The following is a 9,836-nucleotide window of genomic DNA, read 5'->3' on the forward strand; positions in this document are numbered from 1 at the left end:
AAGGAGAGGTGGTTCTGGGGCTGCTGCATTTGCATAGTCCTGAAAGGTAGCTTTAACCGATGATAAATTTTGGTCTAATAACTGTGACCAAACGCTCATACATCAGGCCAACTGCCACCCCCTGCGATGGACAGCTCTAACAGTGTGTGTGCTGGCAGAGCGGCTCTGCTGCTGCCGCCACTGAAAAGAGCAAGCAGGGAAAGACCCGAAGCAAAGGAAATCCCAGCCGCACCCCAAACAACAAGAGGGGCTCTGGAGCTTCCTGGGACATTCATTAATCCGGCCACGGCTCAGACGAGCTGCCCGTTTGTTCGCACAAGCAGGAGCTGGACCGAGCGCCTGCTCGATGCCAGCAGCAGAGCAGCGAGGGCAGAGCCCCTCTGCCAGGTCGCAGGAGCAGCAGGGGTGTGACGCGTGGTGACACAAAGCTGGAGGTGGCAGCGCGTGATCCAGGCTGCTCTGCCCCTGGCTGGAGCTGCAGCTTCACAGGGAAATAGCTGGACTCTGCTGCTTGGGATGCTGAGGTGTAGCTTCAGGGCTTAGGGCAGGAGCTTTGTGAACGTAAGCAATCCTCCGTGGAGGATTAGGAAATGAGGCAGTAACGGCTCGGTGTGCATGGGAAGAGAGTCAAAGCAGTCAGAAGGGACAGAGAGCATCTTGCCAGGGCAGCTAAAGCACATCCAGTATCCAAGGGCAGAAAAAAGGCTTCTTTGCTACCGTACTATCAGGAGTAAATCACTGGTATTGTGGCTGCTTCATGTAAACCTCCTCCAGGTGTGGGTTTTGCTCACGACACTGCATAAAATGTCAGAATTAGCACTCTGCCAGCACAGCCCTGTCCGTGGGGTTGTGGGTGCCAAAGCATCGCCTGTCCCTTACCACTTGTTGCAGCTCGGGACACCGCACCAGCTGAAAGAGACGGCCGGGACACCTCGCCCAGGAGCACGGTGACACAGAGCTCCTCGGCTTACCCAACAAGCGGTGACAAATGCTTGGTGTGATGCAGAGAGCTTCCCTTACAGCAGGTACAGCGGGCTCCTGGCCCCAAAGTCAGGGGCCTGCTAAAGGCTGGCTTTTTATGAGACCGCCCCAAACCCTGTGCCCGCAGCCGGCAGCACCACGCACCGGGTTCTTCGCAGCGAGCAGTGCGGAGCCTGCAAGGCTCAGGATCCCAGGCAGGTTTTGCGGTGTGTTCTGGTGCCTTTCCCCTGTCGGCGGCGATGGGAGCGAGGTGCCTGCCTCTCCTTGGCAGTTTTGAAAAATTTGCTCCGGATCTTCTCCCCCCTGCGGCCGCCGGCACAGGAATGCAGTCTCCTTCGCCTGATTAGCTCTGTCTGTCAGTGGGGCGAGTCCCTCTCCTGCAATCAGTAACCCGAGCTAGTGTTGAAGACATGCCTCATGCCTTCTGTCGGGTGGAGCAGCACCGCACCGAGCGCCCTGCTGGTGCTCCTTGCGGGGGGACGAAAGCCTGTTCCCCTCCCTCTGCGGTCTCACACCCGACCGCAAAGCCTTTGAGGGTACAGCCACAGCCAGCAGCAAGATACAGGGATCGAGTGGGAGGCTCAGTTTCCCTTACATGTGGCTTTCTGCTTGGAAAGAGGAATTTGTGGCAGTGACCAGAGCTGAGAGCAGCCTTCGTGCTGAACAGCCGAGGTTTACACGTCTTGCCAGCAGCCTGGCGTGTGGTGCAGGAGAGCGCAGTTGTAGCGCTCAGTTTTACCATCCGCCTCCTGTACTTAAATTCCTTCTCCCTTGTACCTTTCATGCAGGCAGATTTCCTCCTGCCGTCAGACAAGGTGCTTGCATGTGGCCTGAGCCAATGTTTTAGGTGGTTTGAGTTTGCCCAGACGTGGCCGCTCCCCGCTTTCTGTACGTACCGAGGGGCACAAGCAGCTCGTATGGGTGAAACCAGTTGACCTTTGCTGTGTGCTGAGGCAGAAGGGCACGGAGGAGGGATCAGCTTGTGCTGTGACATCTCGGGCACGGCCAGGCTCCCTCGTGCTCCAGGTAGGCTTTGAGCAGCAAGCCAGCCAGATACAAGCTGCAAGGGTGCTGCAAGGCGCGGAGCTCCTAGCGCAGCCCCGGTGCCAGCAGACACCGCTCGCTGCCTGCTGGCAGCAGCACACGCACCCTTGGCTGCCTCTGCCGGCGCTGTGTGCTCGTAGCAAGGGGCTGTGCTGTCGGGAGAGGCACTGCTGCGAGGCAGGGACCGTGCACAGGACCCCCAGGTGATGTGCCACACGTGGGAGTGCCTCCAGCGCGCGGGGATCCTGACTCTCCTGCTCCGAGGGACAGGCGCGTGCGGCTCTCAGTGCTGCTTCTTAAAATTCATGTTTGTTTTTTTTTTTCTCTTATGACCCAGCTTTCTTCCCAGAGCCGGTTTTCAGTCTCTGCTTTCATGCTAGCAGAAGCCAGATGCTGAGCTGTTTCTTGACATTGTCCCTGCAGTTTACAGGCAGGGTCTTCTGCGTTTTCAGTCTCACGCGTGGCCGTGCGGTTACCTGTGCTGGTGCACCCTGGCAGCATTCGAGTAACCAGAAGTGAAAAGCTTCTTTCGAACACAGGTTGCAAGATGAGACCTGCCTGATCTCTCAGCAGCTTTAACTGTCATAAATCCTGTGCGCTGAGGGGACAGCAGTACGAGTGCAGAGCAGCACTCAGGAGAGGAGAGGCATTTCCAAAATGTACTGGAGATCTAGCGAGGGACCGTTGGTCCCTGGCACCTCTTGGCACCAGACAGGACACCCACAGGTGACAGGACAGCCACGTGCACGTTGTGTGTGCGAGACACAGCCAGGGCTCTGCAGGGAGGTGCCACGGTCTGGCCGAGGGCTCTGTACTTCGCTGCTTGAAGCCATTTCTGGGATGTTCCCATCGAGGTATTTTATCATGGCCCACATCTTATCTAGAGCCGAGGTTACCTGCTGCCCAGAGCACTGTCCTGAAGGTGTGGATTCCCGTCCTGGGATTCTTGTCTCGCTGGGAGATTTTGGGGAAAGTCGCTTTGCCCTGCTCTGTCTTTGACACACCAAGTGCTTTACCAGTACCAGCACAGCGGGGCGATGGCAGATCACTGCTGAAGCCTGCAGCAGGGCACACAGCGGGGGGGCTGACAGCAGCTATAGCAGTCCTAGCCCTGAAATGCCTGACTCGGAGACGTGCCCGTCCCACCCTTTGCGCTGTATTAGTGTGACCTTTGGCATCTGATTTCCTCTTGGTAGGGCTAGTGGAGGCAGGAGCTGGCCTTGGTGAGGCTGGTCTTGGGATGAGCTAGTTTTCCAGCTCTGCTGGTTCTATCTAGATAAGAGAAGGTCCTTGGTCTGCAAGGGCCCTTCTGGTCGGCAGCAGGCTCTGCCTCCTTGGCAGAACCCCGTGCCAGCTGGTGGCTCCCATGATGTGGGGCGGAGGAGCATGCTTGGCCAGGGATAGCTGCTGACCTTTGTCTTTCTCCTTTCCTTCCAGTCCTGGACGCACAACATCCAACGGGAGAAGGAGTTCCTGCGGAAGCTGGTGAAAGCCCGAGTCATCACCGACCTGACCAGTGGGATCTGAGTGGCTGCAGCCGCTGCCTCAAAGGGAGGAGAGGAAGACGTACGCTGCAGCTCTGGGAGCAGGCACTGGCAGCCCCCCGCAAGAAGCCCGCTTCACTGGAGACACACAGAGATGCCCGGGTGCTCTGGGAAGGCCCTTTCGCATTGCCAGTCTGCAGGAGGGCAGCATCTGCTGCCTCCGGTCCTAGAGCTGGCAGGAGGAGGGCAAGGGGCTGAGCGGGCAGTTCTTGAACTCTGCATTGCAGACGGATCTTCTGTATCCAGAATTAAACGGGAGAGACTCAGGAGAGAGAAGGACGGTTTGTGAATAAAACGATTTGTGCCAAATGGGAGGTGACGCTGCCCCAAGGCAGCGGTGCCTGAATGTACAAAGTATTATTTTTTAAAGAAACTCTGCTGGAATCATACTAGAAATACCAAGGTGCAAAGCGAAATCTGCTTGTGCACAGCCCTGCGAAAAGCTCGGCCTCGCCTCGCTCCGTCTGCATTGTCGCTGGCCTCAGACCTTTCCCCGGGAAAACAAATCCGTCCAAGACTTCAGTGTTGTTGGTGCTGCTATAATTTAAAGGGAGGACGGCTTTCCCGCGTTCTCCACTTGGAGCTTCGCGTTGGAGATGAGCATGGGTTTGTTTTTCTGCACTTTTCCTCGCTTCCTGCGTAGAGGCAGCAGCAGCCACTTAACTCGGCTGTGTTCTCCGTAGCCGCTTGTCCTGCCCCGACTCTGCCCTGACCCTGGCGTGGAGCAGGGAGCCGGTGGCTTCCTCTGCCTGCAGCAGCCCCTCACCGCCATCCTGCGTGTCACGGCGCTGCGGAGCCCACCTCGCTGTGCTCAAGGCTTCCAGGCCTCTTGGGCTGTGCCTGCTGTGCAGGGCCCTCACCGAGCCGGTGCAGATCGGTGTCACCGCTCCTGGACAGCGCCTCGCTTTGCTTCTGTGGGGGAGAGGAGTGATTCGTTGTTTGGAAGGAGGTCAGATGTTGCGTGGATATCTGAAGCTTTGCAGTTTAAGAGCGGGCTGCCGAAGATGTTTTACGTTCCAGACTCGACTGTGTTCCCTGATCCGTGACCTCAGTGGTGGTGGAGCCTGCTGGCAAGGCTGGGGGCCTGCTGGGAACCCTCGCCTTCTGCTTGGCCCCTGCTCACTTCATTTCCAAGCTCCTCCTGTGCTGCTCGAGCACTGCTGCTCCTCCTGCTCTCAGGAGCACGTCCCTTCCTTTGCTCTCTTGGTCCCAAGATGCAGTATTTGCACATTTGATTTGTATACGTACTTCAGAGGAGCTGGAATAAACTGAGCAACGTGGCTGAGCGCGAGGACAGCGGGCTGCTCTCGTCCACCTGGAGAGCGTGGGCAGAAGAGGGATTGCGGGGGGAAATCAGGTGGAAATGGGCTTCGAGGCAGGAGCAGGCCACCCTGCGCCCACGCGGGGCACCATCCCGAGCCACGTCCCTGCGCGTCGAGGCCACCGCGGGGGTCAGCGGAGGGGATCTGGGAGCTGCTCCCTTCCTTTCCCCTTCCATTTCCCTTCCCCTGTCCCTCTGGCCTCCCAGCTGGGTGATCCCTGCTCCCCCCAGGTACGTGCCTGCCCCCAGGATGCTCCGTGAGGTTTCCAGCCCAGAAAGCTGGGGTTTTCAGCAGGTTTTTGACCATCTGCTGTGGCAGATACTTATTTGAATGTTCTCCCCCAATTTTTTTATTTTTATTTTTTTTTTTTGCTCAGGGGACTGGAGGTCCTGGTGGGGGTGCCTGGGCTGGACCTAGCCAGGTCGTGGCACCTACTTGGTGCTTGAACTGGGTCTTCAGCTGCTGCTGGGGAAGCCCTAGGGCACTGAGGGAGGTGATGGGCCCCATCCGTACACTACAGGGAGCGGAGATGCCAGAGAGCAGGTAGCTGCAGCCAGGAGGAGGAGGGGAAGAGCCTTCGGGGTCAGTGCTGGGCTCCTCGCTACCCCCAGAGGAGCTGCGGAGGGAGCACCCCCATGGAGACAGCAGAGCATCAATGCGATTTATTCCATTATCACTACAAACTCACAGGGCACCGTTACCTTCTAACTCACCGTCTCCGGGCCCAAGGCCCCTGCTCTGCTTTCCCTGGCGTCCCAGCTCCCCACGCAGTTGGGGTCAGGTCCCGATGGGAAGCTGTCCCTGCAGACCAGGGCGTCTCAGGCTCAGGTTGCGTGGCTCAGGGTGGCTGCGGTGGGTCGGGACACCTGCAAGCGGAGAGAGCAAGGATGGAGGTGCTGGGGGACCACGGCTCCCCCGTGTCTCGCTGTCCCTCTTGACCCAGGACTCTCAGCAAGGACATCAGCGGGGCAGGTTCATCCACGGAGCATCCCACGGCCAGGCCCTGCGGGTGATGCCGGTGTGCGCCCCGGCCCCGGGGCAGCACGTGGCGCTGGGACTGGCTCCTGGAGGCCTCTCCTTGGCTGTCTCCTCGCGTGCACCTGCAGCCACCTCCCGCCCTCCGAGACGCCGCAGCCCTGCCAGCTCGGAGCGGTGCACGCGGGTCAGAGCAGGGTCAGTGGGACGGATGCGAGTCTTGGCCTCTCCCTCGCCGTGACTCACCTTTTCAGCTCGGAAGGGAGAGCCCAGGGGAATTCTCCACGGCCTAAATATAGAGCGGGGTTGTCTGACGCCTCTGCCGCGCCGCCGTGCAGAAAGGCCAGCGGGGTGGCAGGGAACCCGCCTGGAGAGGGGCTGGGGGAGCGCGAGGAGGTTGGGGCCGGGGAAATCCATGTGCCGGTGGGAGCCAGCTCCTGCGGTGGGGCTTTGCTCCTGCTGCTGTGGGCAGCGGGTCTGGGGCACCGCAGCGCTGCTCCCTGCCCTATGCATCACCTGGTTCAGGGCTGGCCATACCACGGCCTCGAGCTCACACATGCTGAATGGAGGCAGCGCCACCAGGGAACGTGAGGCCGCGGAGGATCTGAGCCCAGCATCCTCCGACCAGCACCTCTGGGCTTCCTGGCTCTCCTTTCTGCCGGGAAGGAGACGGGGAAGGTGGCAGGGCAGGGCTGGCTGGGTCACACCGGGGCGGGCAGGCTGGGGACGGGCAGCACCAGACGAGGGCTTCCAGGTGGCCTGGTAAGGAGGCGGCCGCCATGCTGAGCTCCGCCGGCAGCAGCGGGGTCCCTGCGGTCGGTCTGAGCATGCATCGGGTGCAGTGACCCCCTGCCACCCTTGGGTGCGGGTGACAGGGCCACCACCCAGCCTGTGGTCTCGCACAGGGACCTGCTCCGAGGGCCGGGGAGCTCGCCAGTGCTGTACCAAGCTGAGATGTAAGAACTCAATGAGTTTTTAAAATTAGTTTTAGTTTCTGCGTTGTTTTTTTTTTAATTTTCCCTCTAGGTAGGGAGGGCAAGAGTCTTGCAGGCTCCTCCAAGCCGGCTTATGTCACATCAATTCAGTCATATCACAGAAGCAATAAAGCTATCAAACGAGCTTGGCTGGCCTCTTTCTTTTGCTGCCTCTGGCCATTTTTAGGGGAGGCAGAGGGATTCCCCCGCTCGGGCTATCCCCAGCGTGCTCCAGCTGTTGGCTCCTCCAGCAGAGCACCCCGAAGGCACCCGCTGATCCCAGGGGCCTGGCGCTGGGGCCAGCAGAGGGCTGCGCTCCTCCTGCCCGGTGACCGAGGGGATGGGAGAGGGGCTCGGGGTGGGTGCATGATGTGTCGGGGGGCAGCAGCCCCCTTGTACACGCGGGGCTGGCCGTTTCGAGGTGGTTTGCAGTCCACCTGTTGAGCTGTGGAGGTCACCCAGCCTCAAACCACCGCATCCCCGTGTCCTGCCGGAGGGAGCGACGGGGGCACCGCGGGGACGGGCTCTGCTCACCACGCAGGCACCTCTGTGCCCCTCTGAGCTGCGGCGGCGGCCGTCCCAGCCGTCCTCCCCTTGTGGCGAGCACTCAAGGCACCAAGCCAGGGCTGGAGGGGACAGAGAGGGCCCTGGGACCCTCGCTCTGATCCTCAGCAAAGCACACCGTGCCTGACGTTGGGGCACGCGGAGAGGAAGCCGGGGTGACGGCGTCCTCCCTGTGACTGCCTCCCTTTGGGCCTCTCTCGGGGACTCCCCGGCAGCGGGGTCACTTCCAGCCACTCACCGCCCCGCTGGGTGCGGCCCCGGCGAAGGCAGGTGTCCGGCCAAGTGACCTTCTCGCCGCCGCGTCCAGGAAGGAAGCAGTTTAGGAAGCCGGGGGCTGAGGCCGTGACCGACTCCAACACCTGCCGGGGGCCCGGAGGGAGGATGTGACCCCTGCCATGGCCCCAGCGATGCTGGGGAGCTTCCAGGGCCGTGGGACGAGTCAGGGACGGTTTCGTCACTCAGGGGAATTGGGGGGGGGCTGCTTCCAAGTGGGTGACAGGTCTGACGGACACGAGGGGTGGCCTCCTGCCAGCGCTGGTGGGACGCTGCGGAGGCGACTGCCTCCCGGGAGCACGGCTGCAAGTTACAGACCCTTAGTTAGAGAGGGGAGCGGCTGGAGCTGCTCAAACCCCTCTTTTCTGCTCTCCTTTTCCAGACCCTGAAGGAGCAGAGCCACCGCTGCCACCCCCGCACGTGGCACGTACCCGAGCCGGGGAGCAGGGCACGCGGGGACAGCCACGTTAGCAGAAGCAGACGCTTGGTTCTGGTAGCAGATGTCCCCAAAGGAATCACGTCGCCACCGAGACAGGGACAGCGCAACCGGCCGGCCCGTCTGCGTCACAGCTCTGCTCCCCGCGTGCTTGGTGGCGAGCTCCGTCCTGCCGTCGGGCTGGAGCACGTCAGCCCTGTCCTGCCCCACGCCTGGTGGCACCTGCAGGGACGGACGTCAGGCTGGGATGGCCGAGGGACACGGGGACAGCCCCAGCCCTGTGGGGCCGGTGCAGGCGGTGCCTTGGGAGGCACCAAACCAGCCGCTGCCAGCAGCAGCGGGGGTTCAGGCACTGCGCTGGGCAGTGCCACCTCCTGCTGCTGTGGTGCCACCAGTGTGACATCCCAGGCAGGGCAGCAGCAGGGTGACATCTCCAGGGCCAGAGGAGGGAGCCAGGAGCCCCAGGTTTATGGGGTGTCAGCCACAAAGGGGGCACCCCCAGGAGGGCACGGAGGGCAGGCTTTGCACAGCCATCCTGCTACAGGACTGGGGACGCTGTGGGCACCACAAGGGGTCCCCTGGACACCCCGCTGTGCCATGCCAGCCCCAGCATCGTGCCCAGGGGCAGCTCCTGGACGAGCCCTGGGGACATGAGGGGACACGAGGCCCAGCCCAGCAGCGCGCAGGGAAGGTGGGAGGGGATGGGGCACCCCGCCTGGGGCACCTTTGGCTGTCACCAAGCCCCGCAGGCTGCCTGCTGCGGAGGGCAGCCCCTCTTGGGCATCTCCCCCTGTGTGGACACAGCTGTGGCCAGTCCTGGCCCCGAAGGCATGGCCAGGGGACCCGGGGCAGGACGTGCCACCCACGGGGAGACTGTCCAAGCAGGCAGCCCCCTTATATTGGCCTACTGCCCTGCGAAGCAGAGGGTCCTGTTCCCTGACCCTGTCCCTGCCAATTCCCCACCCCAGGGCCGCTCCTGTGCCCCCAAACCTCCGCTGGGCTGAGGCAGCAGGGCTTCACCCCTGGAGCAGTCCAGGGGAGCAGTCCCAGGCCGCAGCAGCGAGGCAGCGAGACCCCCACACCACGCGCTCGGCCCTCTTGGGGTAGGAACAGCAGCTCCAGGCCCTCTGCCACCCTGCTAGCAGCCCAGGGGACAGCTTAGCCACCACCCCCCGGGCCAGCGCATTCCCCGGCAGGTGCTGCCACGGGAGGGATGCGGGAGCTGTCATCCTGCGAGGGATAATCCAGCAAGACGAGGCCAGGCCAGGCCGGGCGGCCGGCTCGCACGCGCTCCTCCAGCCCTCCCAGCCGCGGGGTCCGGGCGGCGGGGAAGCCGTCAACAGCGCTTTGGGATCGGGGGGCAAGGAGGGAGCCCAGGCCAAGACCCCAGGGGCTCCCCGGGGCCGGCGTGCAGCAACAGCGTGGCTGCTGGCCCTGCTCCAGCGAGGGAGAGTTATATAAGCCCGGGGAGGCTGCGAGGCGCTGCCCGGGCAGATGACACGGCCGGCAGCATCCCGGGGCGCGCAGCCCGGCCGGACGCCTCCGGCCACCGCCGCGGGCAGGGCCCGGGGGGCCAGCGAGCCATGAGGGCTGGCCCCGGGGGGCTCGGCCGGGCTGGGCTGTGCCCCCACGGCCAGCTCCGGCCAGGGGAGCACGTGTGAAGCGAGGCCGAGCGGAGGCGGCCCTGGGATTTTGGCACGTTCGCAAGGAGCACTCGAGAGCC

General features: G+C 62.4%; 1 protein-coding gene across 10 annotated transcripts in view; it reads left to right on the forward strand.

Moving 5' to 3' along the window:
- The window catches only part of ST3GAL3 (ST3 beta-galactoside alpha-2,3-sialyltransferase 3), a 183,212-nt gene extending 176,227 nt beyond the window's left edge, over positions 1–6,985 (forward strand). For all 10 annotated transcript variants that reach the window (XM_048059205.2, XM_048059206.2, XM_048059211.2 and 7 more), the window contains one exon: positions 3,463–6,985. In XM_048059205.2, the coding sequence (XP_047915162.1) occupies positions 3,463–3,552 (90 nt within the window). In that variant the 3' untranslated portion in view covers positions 3,553–6,985. The remainder of the gene's footprint in view (positions 1–3,462) is intronic.
- Positions 6,986–9,836: the final 2,851 nt, after the last annotated feature.

This window comes from Anser cygnoides, chromosome 8 (genome assembly GCF_040182565.1).
Source record: "Anser cygnoides isolate HZ-2024a breed goose chromosome 8, Taihu_goose_T2T_genome, whole genome shotgun sequence".
Classification (NCBI taxonomy): domain Eukaryota; kingdom Metazoa; phylum Chordata; class Aves; order Anseriformes; family Anatidae; genus Anser; species Anser cygnoides.